The sequence below is a fragment of the Miscanthus floridulus genome, chromosome 10, assembly GCF_019320115.1.
Source record: "Miscanthus floridulus cultivar M001 chromosome 10, ASM1932011v1, whole genome shotgun sequence".
NCBI classification, from domain to species: domain Eukaryota; kingdom Viridiplantae; phylum Streptophyta; class Magnoliopsida; order Poales; family Poaceae; genus Miscanthus; species Miscanthus floridulus.
In genome coordinates this window covers 133,493,024-133,508,712 of record NC_089589.1, presented here as the reverse complement: position 1 = coordinate 133,508,712, position 15,689 = coordinate 133,493,024, and the positions used below count along the sequence as shown (strand labels likewise).

At 48.6% G+C, this 15,689-nt stretch overlaps 3 protein-coding genes across 3 annotated transcripts in view; all 3 read right to left on the bottom strand.

Moving 5' to 3' along the window:
- Nucleotides 1–1,751: 1,751 nt before the first annotated feature.
- On the bottom strand, nt 1,752–2,249 carry LOC136489702 (secreted RxLR effector protein 161-like). The gene has a single exon (XM_066486268.1). The coding sequence runs from the start codon at nt 2,247–2,249 to the stop codon at nt 1,752–1,754; it is 498 nt and encodes a 165-aa protein (XP_066342365.1).
- A 5,117-nt stretch (nt 2,250–7,366) lies between these two features.
- Nucleotides 7,367–15,689, bottom strand: part of LOC136485763 (putative disease resistance RPP13-like protein 1) — a 31,017-nt gene continuing 22,694 nt past the window's right edge. Inside the window, exon 3 of the mRNA XM_066482605.1 lies at nt 7,367–7,444. The gene's annotated coding sequence lies outside the window, so the exon portion shown is untranslated. The remainder of the gene's footprint in view (nt 7,445–15,689) is intronic.
- Nucleotides 8,711–10,391, bottom strand: LOC136489701 (putative disease resistance RPP13-like protein 1). Its single transcript, XM_066486267.1, has 3 exons — nt 10,371–10,391; nt 9,389–9,934; nt 8,711–9,190 (listed from the first exon to the last, which is right to left on the bottom strand). Exons 1-3 carry the CDS (start codon nt 10,389–10,391, stop codon nt 8,711–8,713), a joined length of 1,047 nt encoding a protein of 348 aa, XP_066342364.1.

Sequence of the window (15,689 nt, the reverse complement as noted above, 5' to 3'; positions counted from 1 at the left end):
GAAACATACGTACGGCCATTTTTTGTTTTCATTAAAAAGATTTTATTTAGTATAATGTCATACGTGGGAAATTTTCAACAAATAAAATAGATCTAATGGTTGTGAATGGCTCAAGGCTTTTGATTTGATAGCCAGATGTGTCTGATTAATGTGAGATTTTCTAGCAATTTTCTTTTTTTCTAACGCATCTGATGAGGATTAACATGGAGGCTCCGTTGGGGCCTCTAATTAGTAATAGTAAGATTTTAAGCCTTGTTCTAAATGGTATTCTAAAATAAACCCAACAAGCTTTTGTACATAAAATAACTCTTTTGACATTTGCCTGCCTCGGTCACACAGTAGAGAACCTTGCATATCTTTTACAGTTCGTTGGAAAAGTACCATTGGTACTTGCAGGTACTTTCATATTTTCTATTTTGTGACCAATTCTTTAAAAAGAATTTTTATAAATTTAATTTTTGCTATCAGGGGTATACTGGTAATTTTCCTTCAGTTGTTTGTAACACTAGGCCCACCCCCATGGATTCAGCCACACAGGGGCTCGTTTTTATTAGGGAAAATTTGCTGTGGCACACTCCACTTATGTGAAATTTGTTGTGGGACACTGGAATATTTTTTCTTTGCTGTGGGACACTAATTTCTTTGCTGTAGCACACCGCCCAGTGTGCCTAGAGCAAAGAAAAAAAGTATAGTGTCCCACAGCAATTTTACAAAGTATCGGGTTCCTGAAGCTGCCACCGCCGCCGCTCCTTCAATCTGTCCCTTTCCCGCCAACGGTGCTCCCTCGATCCGCCCCACTCCAGCTCCTTCTCCCACCCCGGTCTAGCACCAGCGACGACGTTGACTACCACAGTGTACAGCTACCTCTAATCAGCTCTTGCACCTCTTTTGCCCGCATGGCCGCACCCACCGGCGACCCCCTCCCCTACACGACAAGCGACGCCAGTCCACTCGGAAGCACATGGACCTGCTGCTGGATACTGAGTTATTGACCGACACACTTTGGATTGAATTGAACACAGCTTCAATGAAAGTCGAAGCTTCTGTTATCCCACTGGACCCTTAGCTCAGGCGTGTCGACCACTCACCAGTCTTGCCGACTACCGGCTCAGGTGAGTCGACCACTCATCAGTCTTGCCGACCACGACAAACGTTGTCCGACCACACACTATGGCTAGACGTAGAAGAAGTGAGGGAGAACAGAGCATACACACAGTAGAGACACCAGCGTTGGCCGGAGCCCTGTATAGGAGATGGCAAATCTGAACTCGCTCTTTACTGAGTTGCAGTGTCAAAAGTACATCTGCCATGTTGCTACAGTGACTAGATGAGACAGCAGGGCTGACTCTAGCGCCTGCCCCTGCTGTGGCTACAGTGCGGCAGGTGAGCCGTTTGACGCCTGTCCCTGCAGCAGCTACAGTGCCACAGTAGGGTACCTTTTCGGCGCCGCCTTCCCTTGCCGTGTGTTCACACAAGGGAGCAATAGATTATCTAACAATTCTTCCCCTAATCCTACTGCTAACCCTTGAACCCCTCCGTGCCGATCATCTCCTTAAGCTACGTGAGTCGAAGGCGGCCGGGCGGCTACGTGAGGACGTCCGCGAGTTGCCGACCAGTTTCGACGAACTCGATGACGATCTGCCCTCCATCGACATAGTCCCTGAGGAAGTGGAACTTAACATCAATGTGCTTGTTCTAGACAAGGAGAACCGGATTCTTCGCGAGGGCGATGGTGGGCTGGTTGTTCACCATCAGTGCGGTGGGTGAGATTCCACACCTGTTAGCTCGCCCAGCAGGCGGCGCAGCCGCACAACTTGGCACGTCGCTGAGGCCGCCGCTACATACTCTGCGTCGCACGTATATAGAGCCACTACCTTCTGTTTCAGCGACAACCATAAAATTGGAGCCGATCCGAGGAAGACGAGCATGCCAGAGGTGCTCCGTCGTCCGTCGATGTCCCCCGCCATGTCTGCATCACTGAACACGGTCAGCTGCAGTCTACTTCTGCCGGTCTTGGGGAAGACGATCCCCTGATCCATCGTCCCCTTGATGTAGCGTAGTAGCCGCTTCACCGCAGCCCAGTGATCCTCTCTGGGATCCTCCATGAAGCAACTGACGTGGCCCACGGCGAGCGCAATGTCCGACCTCGTGTGGACTAGGTAGCACAGACCGCTGACAATGCTTCGGTAGAGTGTTGCATCCACCTTCGCCGCAGTACTGGCCTTCGTCAGCTTCAGCCGCTCCTCCATCGGAGTCAAGCACGGTTGCACTTAGTCATACTCCTCCGCTCCAAAAGCTTCGACGCGTACATGCTCTGACCGAGCATGAGTGCCTCCTTCCCCTACCTCACCTCAATGCCCAGGTAGTAGGAGAGCAAGCCGAGATCGCTCATTCAAAAACAAGCTGCCATCTCGCGCTTGAAGTTGTCGATGTCCTCCGCACGCGCACCGATGACGATCAAGTCATCCACATACACGCCGACGACCAGCTCCTCCTTCCCCCATCGCCGCGTGTAGAGCGCGTGCTCAGTTGCGCACCTTGTGAACCCAAGTTCACCCAGCATGGCGTCAGGCATGGCGTCAAGTTGCGCAGTCGGAGCACCCTGTGCTCCTCTCCCTTGACGGCGAAACCTAGAGGTTGCCTAACGAAGACCGTCTCCGCCAGCTCGCCATTGAGGAAGGCCGATTTTACGTCCAAGTGATGGACGCACCAGTCCTTTGCTGCTGCCAAAGCAAGTAGCAGTCAGACAGACTCCATGCGCGCTACCAGCGTAAAGACTTCCTCAAAGTCGATGCCCTTGTGCTGGACAAAGCCTCAGGCGATGAGGCACGCCTTGTGCTTGACAATGGCCCCGTGCTCGTCCCGCTTGACTTTGTAAACCCACTTCAGCCTGATCGAACGACATCCTGGAGGTGGATGGACGAGCTCCCAAGTCTCGTTTTCCTCGATCGCCTTCGTTTCGTCCAACATCGCTCGTCGCCAATTTCCATCATGCTCGGCTAGCGCGAACGTGCGTGGTTCCTCTGCATTGACGAAAAGCAGCTCTAGATCATTGAGCAGCCGACCCGCTAGGTCTGAGGACCCTGTGCCTCTAACGATGTCATCTAGCCTGCGGAACCGCACCTCCTCACCGTCGTTGAAGGCATCCACGAACTCAGTGATGTCACTTGGAGGTGAGGCGAACTCGATCGGCGTCGATGGAGTTCCCTGTTCCGTCGGAGTGCTTGACACAGTACCTGGAGAGGTCGGCACCCTGGTTGCAGTGCTCGGCACTACTCCTGGACAGCTTGTCACCATTCCTACAGTGCTCGGCACTACTCCTGGACAGCTTGTCACCATTCCTACAGTGCTCGGCACCACTGCAGGAGTGCTTGGCACCCGTCTTGTAGTGGTCGGCACCAATGCAAGACCCCTCGGCTCTGCTATGGGAGTGTTCGGCACCCGTCGTGGAGTGATCGCCACCAGTGCAGGACCTCCCGGCACCACTCCTGGAGTGCTCGGCACCCCTCCTGGAGTGCTCGATACCTCCCCAGGAGTGCACGGCTCTATCGCTTGAGTGCTCAGCACCCCTCCCGGAGTGCTCGGCACCTCTTCCCCAGCATCTCCACCACCATGGATGACCAAGTGCTCGACGACGAAGGTGCTGGTGAAGCCGCAAGCTTCCCCCGTGCTCAGACTGTTCTAGTCCCAGGCCACCTTCTCGTCGAACACGACATCGCACAAGACAAGCACCTTGTCTCCGCGTGGGTCGTAGAGCCGGTACGCCTTGGTACCCTCTGCATAGCCCAGGAACCCCATCAGTGTGCTCCTATCCTCCAGCTTGGTGAGGATCGGCTTCGTCTTCCTAACATGGCCGATGCAGCCGAATGTCCGGAGGAAGGACACGCTCGGCTTGCACCCATACCAAGCTTCGAACGGCATCTTGCCCTTCAGGGCCTTGGTCGGAGCATGGTTGAGGATGAACACGCTCGGCCGATGCATCTTGCCATGTCTCTAGAATCTGCAACGATCAGGTCTCTGACAGACGCAGAGACACTCCCCAAATCCTCCTCCACCAGCTTTTCAAACTCCAACGCGGAGGCAGAGGCAAGCATGCACTCCTCAAAGCGGGCACCCCAGCCGACGGCCCTAACGCCGAGAAGGTGGCGATAGGGTCCGAAAAAGGCGGGCCGGCGAGTTTGGGTGGAGGCGGAAAGGAAAGCCACCGCGACAGCAGCCTAAGCGCGAGACGTAGGCAGGAAGACGGAACGCGCGAGGGCAGCAAAAGGCGAAGGCGAAGAGAGCAGAGAGTGATTTCTCAAATGCAACGAAAGCGAATGAGCAATGCGGGGGGGGACCCCGCCACCAACAACACCCTTATATAGGCAGCGGGCAGGCGGTCCGGCTCCCGCCATTCAACGGTCACCTCCGGTAAATTCGCCTGCCGCACAACGGTCACCTACGAAAAAGTCGCAAGGTATGCAACGGAAACTGACACAGCGTAAACGGCCGCGCTGTAGGACAACGACTAGATTTGCTGCCCAACGGCTACTCCTGACGAGACCAGCGGCCGCGCCAGAGCGGGCCAGGGGGGAAGTAGTGGGGCCTCGCTCGAAGACGCCAATGAATATGGCCTCCGCCCCCGCGGACGCCTCTGGTCAAGGCGTTTTGAGCTCACGGCACGCTCCGGCGAACCATGGTCTCTAAAGGGGGGAACTGTTGTAACACGGCTTCGGCGGGTGACGAAGGCCTCCAACAGTGAGGCGTCGCCAAAGCGTCTTCGACCGTCTTAGGGTAGAGACATGGCGCTGACTAAAGGAACTTTCCTGGCTATGCTCATAGGGCGCTGCACGAGGCTCGGCGAGCTTGTCGCGAATTCTGCCCAGGCCAGGCACAGACATCTCCGACCTATGCTCAGGCGGACGCCACCCCGCTATGGCTCACGGGCGTCTCCGACGATGAGGGCGGAGGCCGCCTTACCTCTGAACTAAGTAAACAAACAATCTTGCCTAAGTGTGTGCAGGTACTCAAGCGCAGGCGCCCGTGGTCCGCGCGAGCGCGCCAGCATGGCCCCCGCGCGGTCGGGCGGAGACCCGCGGTTGACGTCTCCGACCGGACCGGCGGAGACCTGCCAAGGCGACGGCGCACCCCCGAAGACATAGGACAGCATCGGCGAACACGGCCCCTGCGCGGCCGGGCGGAGACATACGGACAATGTTTCCAACCGGACCGGCGGAGACCCGCCAAGGCGACGGCGCGCGCCCGAAGATGGAGGCCAGCATCAGGAACCCAGGCCTTTGGGCCGAAGATTGAGGCACTGTGGGCCGGCCTCTTATGGAGGCCCGTTACTTGGAGACAGTGTGGCAGGATTGCCCCGCAAACAAGAGACCAGTGGCGGAATATTTCAGGAATGTACTGTAGCAGTTGAGGGGCATTGTAATAAATTCTGTCAGGAAGTAGTTGAGCCCTATAAATAGGGAACACTTGTAACCATGCGGATGGATGGTGGATGAATGAATGAAACCCTAGCTTTTCATGCCAGCTTCCCACAAGCCCACTTGTCGTGCCTGTCCCGAGCCTCCGCCCGAGGGCGACACCTGACGGGCGGAGGCCTCCGCCTCCTTCACTCTGTCTGGAACCGCTAGTTCCAACAGTCATCCTCGCAGACCTCTGAATGCCTTCCTGCATATGCAGAGAGCAGGATCGGAGACACACAAGGAGCCATATGGGGAAGTGACTTGACGGGCCTCTCCTGCTCTCCTCAGTCCAGGACGCAAGCGTGGGCGTCTGGCAACGGTGGCCAGCGACGGAGCGGCCCGCACCTCCGTTCTAACTACAGGGCTGCTGTGGTGTTACAGCTTCATGAACAGTTTTGTCGGTGAAGCCGAACTTTTTTCGTGACTCCGTTCGGCAAAATAGCTTCACACAGAAAACAAACCAAATAAAATTACAATAATACCCCTCCTTATCTTTTACTTCTCTTTTTTTCCTCGTCTTCTTCGTGGGTGTCTTCTTCGCTCTTCCTGCAAGCCTTTCTTCTAGACGGCGCCTCTCCCGGTGGCCCTCCAGGCGGCTCGTGCCCCTCTCGGCGGCCACCTCCCCCTGTAGCGGCTCCCCACCCATCGACCCTCCAGGGGCCCACGGCGGCGCTCCTCCCGGCGGACAGCAGCAACGCCCCTCACGGCATAGCCCCTCACGGCGGCAGGCATAGCCAGCAGCGACGCCCCTTTTTTTTTTACTCCAGAGGCAGCGCCCCGGACACCTTTTTTTTGTGACTCCAGCGGCGGCACCCTTGACGCACGCCTGCATCACCGCGCGCCCGGCGGCCGTGTCTTACACCCCGGTGGCCTGCCCTTCGGGTTCCGGCCATGGCCGCGTGCGCCTCACGGCTGCGCACTACATGCTGACGTCACTGAGAGAGGGCAAATGCAGTCTTTTAGGAAATTGGGGCCCACTTGTATCAGATGAAGCTGGGATAAGCAGCTTTTTTTCATCTCTCTCCCACCCTATGCCTATGTAAGAGGAGAAAACAACTCGTGAAGCTGTTTTGAAAAAGGATGTTTGGCAAAAAGATAGCTCACAATAGCATATAAAGTTGGTGAAGCTGTACCAAACAGGCCCTCAATCTTCATCTTCAGCGAATGTAGTCGATATTTGGCGACTTGATATGGGTCATCTTGTCGTACTGCCCCGTTCGGCTTACCTTATAATCCGGTTTATTCGGCTTCTTTTTTCAGCTAGAATAGTGTTTTTCTCTCACAACAATTCAGTCGGAACAGTGTTTTCTCTCACAGCTGCTGCCTATTAACAAAGACTCATACAAAAAATCCACTAAGGTCTTGTTCAGATGATGTCAGATTCACCTCAATTCATATCTGTTGGTGTGAATTAGGGTAGAATTTAGTTCAAGTTACACTCCAATCCACCTCAACACATGTGAATTGATGCGCATCCGACTATGTCCAAACAAGGCCTAAATGTAGTTGTCATCAGAAAAAGTATCTATTGGCTTTACACGAATGGGCTTGGAAGAACAAGATCATTATGTACATGCTACTTTTTTCTTTTTCACAAAGATTATGTACATGCTACTTGACGGATATCTTCCTCTACAAGTGGAATTGTGAATTGGTCTGTCAGGCAATACAGGGTGGCTTTTATTTTTTTGGTCATTTTGCTTCACAAGTTTTTTTTAGACGATTTTGCTTCACAATGTTAGAACGACCGATTCAAGACAAAAAGAATGGCGGACAAATAGTGTCGATTTGACCACCAAAGCCACCATGCTTGGTTCATCTGTTATCCACAACTCACAAGGAAGGCTCGTTCTGGACATTTGCCCTGTCTGCGTCAGAAAGCAGAGCACATCATAATCACCATTATGGTGCTCCCATGTCTGCTCCCTGTTTATTACAAATCCTGCACCTCAGGTCCATTACTTGTACAAATATACATAGGTCCATTACTTCAATAAAAAACATACATATTAGATGAAATACAAGAGTGCCTCCGGTTACAATGATTCCTCAGTATGTCGTTCGTAGGCCTCTGTACACAGTCTGGGTGTGACCCACCCACCGGCAGCATCAAGCAGAGCAATTGAGCAAAACAGAGTACTGGCCGCTGCAAGCTAGCAGGATGCGGCTCCGCCATAAGGATCCCTGCATATATATTAGTTACATACAGGATCAATGGATAATGATACTTCAAAATTAAGTGCGTATTAAGCGGTACTACTACGTAGTAAGTACTACTACGACTGCACATGTAGGTGTGGTGCACTGCACTGTGAACCAAAAGTAATGTGGAGCACTTGTTACCTGAAAATATTAGTACGTGATTTATTTCTGGTATGGTTGTGCAGCAATTAGTCTTCATCTTCTGCGAAAGTAGTCGATAGCGCATGACTTGATATGGCTGATCTTGTGGTACTCACATGAGCTGCTGCCTGTTAACAAGGACTTGTACAACTTCTCGCTGCATGTCAACTTGAAATACCTTGGGGTTACTGTTGTCAGATATTCCGGAACTGTCTCCATGGTGCCGTCCCTCATCTCCATGCTATCGAGTGATGGGACACCTTTTAACACCTCCAGATTTCGGCAGTGTGAGATCGTGATTTTCTGCAACATGGAGAGATCGCTGATCCTTTTCAGCCTGGGGCAGTCGAATACTTTAAGCTGCACGACTGAAGGGAAGTTCTCTATATATGTCAGGTTGCTCAGCCTGCACAGGCGCACTTCTCTTACAGCAAGCCTCCTGCTACTGCCGAGCCCTGGTGGAAGACAAGTTAGCTTGCAGCTATCAATTATGAGCTCCTTGAGTGCAGGCATTGCCATGGCATCCTCACCCTGCTCCTCCCATTCCCACTCCTCCCATTCGAATAAGCCAGCCAGACGAAGAGTTGCCAGGTTAGGAAAACCTACTACTGATCCAGTAGTGACAATACCTCCACCCACTGCCAGGGAGGAGGCTGAATGGAACTCAGGCCCAACACTCTTGATGGCAGGTGCGTCATAAATGACCAGAGTCTCCAAACTAGGGAGCTGGCACAGACCGTCAGGGAGTTGGGTGCAATAATGAAGTTTGTCCATCCTTAAAATCCTCAGGCTCTTAAAGCCACATGTAGCTGGAACCATCATCCAATTTGGTAGCCGGCTACCAAAGTATCCTTCCATGTGTAGATGCCGTATGCTGGATGGAGGGCTGAGCTTCTCAATTACCTCCTCCACTACTCTCTGCTGCTGCTGCTGTTGGTTTCATCCCTCAATCCCATGAATCCGCTGCTACTCCAATGTAGTTGCAAGTAATCAAGGTGCTCCTTGCTACTAACCATGGCCATTCCAGCCAACGAGCTAGCAGGCACATTTTCTAGACCATGTAAAGAAAGCTTCCTAAGCTGGGACAGAGGCCCTATCTCTTCAAAGCTGCACCAGCCCGTGCCCCCATTCTTGTCCAAATGTACTCGGAACCCAGAAAGTGATCTTAGATTTTTTAACTGACCAAACCCCTTGGGTATTAAAACATTGTCATGGAAACCATACATGCTAAGAGTTCTTAGATGCAGAAGCTGTGTAATGCAGCTAGGAAGATGGTCTAGCTGTGGACATCCGTCAACCACAATGTGCTGCAAGAACTTCATCCTATGAATGTCTCCTGGTAGCCTAGTTATATTTGTATCCTCTAAGTGGAGGTATCTCAGGTGCCTCAGCTGACATAGAGAGTCAACCAATCTATCACAATCAGTACCCCTTATAAAAAGCACTCTTAGGGTAGACAATCTCCCAAATGAGTCACTAGGCTGAACATTAATTCTTTTATTTATAATTAATGTTCTTACTGATTTGTGCTTCTGTAGAATATCCCATTCTAGTGCTGACTTGGTTGATCCTATAGACAAGTGACGTACATGGCTGATCTTGCTACCACCATCATCTTGCTGATCCTGGACCACCAATGATTCTTCTTTAGACATAAACTCTGCAAAAGATCGCACCACGTCATGCATGGTGCATGAGTATCGAGTGAGAGCTGATTCTGGTTCAATAAGATTCCTCGTGATTAGCTCCTGGTAATACCCATCTGCTATTTCTTCTAGCCAATCATCATATGAACTACTGCTTCTGTCTGGTGGATGGATAAATCCCTCACTGATCCACATCGGAACAACTTCACGTTGCCAAAAAGTTGTACCTTTAGGGAAAAGTGAGCAGTATAGGAAGCACTGCTTCAGCTGGGGAGACAAATCCTCATAGCTCAAGTAGATCGCATTGTCCAGTTCCTTAGGCAATCCAGCTACTGACCATGCATGATGCTTAAAAACAGCCTCCCAATCACCCTCGCTTCGGGGCTTCGTACTTAGCAGTCCTCCCATCACTTTGATAGCAAGTGGTAAACCTCCACACTTACTGATAATTTTCATCCCGACAACTTTCAGGTGATCTGTTCCATGTACCTACCAGCACAAACAACCATTTCCAATCATAAAACATATTTACAATATTTAATTTGTAAAATAATGGTAAGCAGTTAGCCGATTTGTTATACTATATAATCTTTTGTATATGCTGCCCCGCCTGCGTGGACGGAAGAAGCTAAAATGATAAATACTCCCTGTCACAAAAAGAGCAATTATGGGATTCGCGCTAGCCGAAATAGCTCCAGTGACAAAATTTTAATAAATAATATTAGCATTTATGTCTCCCTACAAATTTATTATGAAAATATATTCTGTAATAATTTAATGGCACTTACTTTGTATCATAAATGTTAGTAGTTTCTTATATAATTTTGGTCAAAATTTAAATTACTCGACTTCTTGGGAAGTGAGAATTGCATTATTTATGGAACAGAGGGAGTAGAAAGGTTCAGTTTGGAATTTGTGGGCCCACCTCACATTGGGAGCTGTCCATGGCAGTTCCGCCCAATGTATTGGCTGATTTGTTGATGGACGCTAAATTTTTTGTTTCCATTCAGTTTGCTACCTAAATTTGCCTACATCGCACATTTAGGTTGACAAATTGATGACAAATATTTTTGTGCAACTTTTCACAACTGAATATTTGGCATGGAAAATTTCGAGAGCCAATCAAGCATGCCTTAAATATGCATAAATTGCCAAAATCAAATTAAGGTTTAGTGGCCAATCTTACATGTAGATGGGAGAGATGAGTAATTTATTGGAGACTTATAAGTGACCATAGATTATGTTTAATACTAAAAACATAATAATATTGATGCAAATTTAGAGGTACATTTATTACCTTTTTATAGTCGTACAAGTCGATAATTTAGATGCAGATGTTTATGCTACCTAGATTATTTTTACTAATGAAAAATATGGGTAATTTAGATGCATATTTAGGTGTTACTTTTGTTATTTTCATGATGATAGAGATGGATAATTTGGATGCATATTAGGGGTTTCTTTAGGTTATTACTGGCAAACATACCTGTGCGTTGGAATGAGAACTTTGTCATGTAGTTAGATTACTCATGTAGTGCTGGATATCTATTATTAATCACTTCATGTGTTTCAATTCATCTAAAATCAAACTCTATATTGTGCCTTGACACATGCTATATTTTTACTCATATGTGTACGGGAGGAAACACTCAACAATCATGTTGTTTGTTCCATTTCATTTTGGAATTGGGCTAACTTGTATGGACATAGGTAAATGTGGTGGACCATGGTAACACTTTTGTATTCCAATTTGTTTTGGAAATAGACTCTGCATCATGCTTAGACATCCTACTCTAACTTGTACACAAATGGAATAGATGGAGTCTGTTGGATCCCATCCGTCAATTGTGATTGATGAAAGATAAAGAAACCTTTTGGTCTTTAATATATGAAAGAAGGCCCGTGCGTTGCTATGAAAGAATGCCTAAGAGTTTTGAAAAAAAGATGTGTCATTTGTGCAGACAAGTTTTTAAATAAAACAAAAAATGAGAATTATTTTTGAATGACGGAAGCAATAATTAATACAGTTTCAAGGGAATCACTAGGAAGTTTTTGGTGCCATTATCCGATGACAGTGTGTAATACTCTGCGTCTAGAATTTGCTTATTTGACCTAGTTCCTCAAGTGCAATGGGCCTGCATACACATAGCACCTCTCTTGCACTTCAGTCCTCAATTTGTGTAAAAGGATTAACCCAAAGATGCTATTTTTCGAATGACAAGCCCTCACCCTCATAAATATATAAGGTGGTAATAAACCCACCAATTGTAACTGCTCATGTGCCACATGGGCCAACAACAGGCATCTAACGGGCTGAGGTGTTACATTCATCCCATGAAGGGCTGATGTCCTCGGCAACTCACCACACACAGCAGATGCCTAGAACCACCCCTTGGTACACCCCTCCCTGGTCACATGCCAAAAGAGTTGATGCTCTGAATACTACCTATAACACCATATGTCCGAAATCTGCTTACAGCCCAGCTCCTCACGTGGAACGGGTCTGCATAGCACATGTCTTGTACTTTCGTCATCACTTTGTATAATAAAAAGGTTAACCCAGAGGTGCTACAATTGGAATGAAAAGGATTATAAGCTAGCCCTCACGCTCCTAAGCTTCCAAGGTGGTAATAAACACACCAACTATAACTCCTCATTTGGCAGATGGGACGCATGGGCCAACAACACAACTACATGCTTCTAATGGGCTGGTGTGTTACACAATGTTCACCTTGTTTCCAATGAGTGATTGTCAAAACTTTCTGGCACTTTTGTGGGATTTAACTTGGAAATCATTCTCAATTATGTGTTGTTTAGGTTATCACTGTGGATGTTGTCTTTAGGATCACTTAAGCTTTTATGTCTTGTTGCAAGGTGGCCCCTTCCATGTAATGGGGGTCATTCCCTAATATCTGCTATTTTATCTTAATAGGTGAATATACAACTAGAGTTTCAACTTAAGATATATGCATAGAAAATTACAATGACTAATAATAGGATAAAAGATGCAGGCCATGACATCGTAGCTTATCATGGACTATAACTATTGCGGACACACAGTTTTGTGATACAAAAAGGAAGAAATAGTGAATATTGATGAAAAACATATAGATTACTTGGTCAAATTATCACACTTCGGTAGAGGTAACAGAGTATCTATATGGTTATTATGTATAAAGAATAAAAGAGAGACAAAGGGCACAAAGACAAGCAATTTGATTAGATATAGGTACTAAACATTTCCACAAACTTCTAAGACTTATATCTCAAAGGTTTAAACCTGTATAGGTGGACACGTAATGGATTAGTGTGGATAATTTAGATGCATATTCATGAGTCACTTTAGATTCAACAACAAAGCTCGATAATTTGGATGCGTACTTATGGCTTTACTAGGAGTTGTATATTGTAACTAGTTTGTAATACCATAGTTTTCTAAACCTACTATGTCAAAATAGGCCCTGAATAGATAGAGTTAAGGGAATAATGTGCATTAAACTTCAAAATAAATGGTATATGTGTTCACTAACTTGACCAGGTGTTGGCGGCAACTGTTTGTTGAGCAAGGACCAAGCATCATCTTGGTTGAGTGGGCTGACATGATGTTGGTAGAAGGAGGCTCCGGTCCGTAGAGCTAGGTCTTCTAATCTTGTAGTGATTAGCACCCAATTGCCCTGTTGATTTTTACTTGCATTTCTGACTGGAACACTAAGCACATTGCTCCATGCTACATTACTCCACACATCATCTAGGACCAGGAGAAACCTACCCATGGACAAGGTGTTGGTGAGCATCCGTGAGAGGAGGGTCTTGTCTTGCACCCCACCATGGACTCCCCCAGCTTGCTCAATTGCTGTCCTGAGAAGCTCAACCTCATCAAAGTGTTGGGTGATGCTTAGCCATATCTTCACTTTGAAGTGTCCTTGGATGGTGGTCTCATTGCAGATCTTCTGGGCCAAGGTGGTTTTGCCCATGCCACCTGTGCCCACAATGGCCACCACTTTGATGTCGTGGTGTCCATTGATGGTTAGCATTTGAGCAAGCTCCCTTGTCTCCCTCTCAATTTTCTCACCAACAATAGCTGACTCAACAAACTCAGATGTCATCTTCTCGCTAGTGGACATCCTCTGCTCTAGGTGGGAGCCTAGATTGATGACGAAGTTGAACTTGTGAGCCTCTTTGTATATGTTGTCCAGCCTCTGGTTGAGCTCCTTGATGCGGCTGCCTATCTTGTGTGCGAACACAGGATTCCGCAGGCAGAAGAGCAACGGCTGGAAGCAGCCGTGCGCCATTTGTTGTTCCATGCTGCCGCCACCCTCTGGACTCCCTCCTCTTGTTCGCCTCGAGTTGACATAGGTCTAGGATGTCAGCGGCGTCATACATGGCATTCTTGAGCTTTGTCGCCCATCTCTGGACGCTTGTGTCAGTGATGCGTCTCCTCTCAGCATCTGTGAGGAAGGCTTTGAGGCCTTCCATGTTGTCCTCCAGCTTGGTGATCTGAGCGGAGACGCCCAACATCATGGACACCTCTTCTTGCGCCATGTCTGCGATTAGTTTCTTGAGGTAGGGTGCGAAAGCATCCAGGATAGCCGCCATGGCTGAATTAAGCGTGTCGTATACCTGCTGGTGGTAGCCAGCTCGTAGTAAAAATCACCCACAAGATAGCAACTGCCGATTAGTAAACCATGTGCTTAACTAATTTATGTAGCTCGTATTAACTAGTACTCTGATCATAGAAAAGTAATACGCCGTAATCAAGTAGCTAGACTCGACTCACCGGAGTGCGCGCGTCAGCAGATTGGCAGATGGGGATGAGTAACCAGCAGTAAACGGCTGCTGGACGGGCGGCCGGGGCAATGCGGATCACACCAAGGAGGCAGCTATATATGCTTAATTGTATTCTCTTTCCTTAATTTGCCGATGGAGTTGAGGAAGGGTACACCGGCCGGCCAGATTTTTTATCAATTTGTCGATGCCATTTATGCTTTGTTTGTTCCACTTGTGCTAGTTCTTTCATATGTTTTGCCGCCCAGCCTCTGGCCCACTGGTCTGCTCTGTTCTGCTTTGCCAGAAAAGAAAAGAAAAACTATTATTCCGGCCACCTTGGAGTTGCAGGTAGGGCGGTTTTAGACGGTTGTGGCCTGGTCGAGCAGGACGCATCACGCCAATCTCTGGCCTGCTTCCTTCTGATTTACTCTGCCAGCTCCCAGAGAGTTTGTCTCCTTCAACAAAACTTTAGCCATTTATTATGAAAGAAAGGATAGATGAGCAAAACTAGCTCTAAACTCCAAATGTGATCACACCAATCAGGGCATCCGTTCGGCGACGGACGCCCAGCCGCTCCCGTCCGTCGTGCGCCCCACCTACGCCGCTCGCTTCCACCTGCACGCTTGCTCCCACCCGTCGCGCACCCCGCCCACTGCGGCCATCTCACCGCAGCCGTGGACGCCTCCACCACACCACCTACCTGCCCAGATTCGTTCCGCAGGGCCACCTCCACCGCCACCAGTTCACCGCGCCGCCCGTCCATGTTGCGCTGAAAGTGTGTGTTGCAAACGTCTATGTTCAAGTGTTTTCGGTATTTCAGAGGTATATTGCAAATGTTTCATATGGATGTTGCAAAAGTAGATCTGGATGTTGCATGTGTTGTAATGGCTATACACGTATGTTGCAAGTGTCTATTCAAAATGTTTCATCTACTTCAGATGTATGTTGCAAATGTTTTATCTGGATGTTGCATATGTTGCACTAGCTATACACATATGTTGCAAGCGTATGTTCCAAATGTTTCATCCGTTTTAGACGTATGTTGAAGCAAGTGCTTCATCTTGCAAGTGTTTCAAGACCAGGCGCGGGGTGCAGGTGCAGGCGCGGGCAGTCCCCGCATGCACGATACGGAACGGGCGCGGTGGGTCCCTCATGCATTCGCACGGGTGAAGAGCAGTGTAGGCGGTCCCCTCCTGTTCTGCATACGCGTGGGCGCGGAGCAGGCGCGGGCGTCAAGGAGCTAGTTTCATCACCCTTTTAATTAACTAGCAACGGAATCCAATACGTATTAAAATTGAATTCCGTACCATTGCTAGACGTGACTTGTTCTATCTTGTATGAGTGCTGGTTTAGGGTCCAGGTCACATACGAGATGTAGGGGGTGCGACCGAATATGTATTAAAATCAGAATCTGTATCGATCATCGTAAAAAAAGCGGGACTAAACAAATACTCCGTTGTCTCGGGAGTTTGAACAA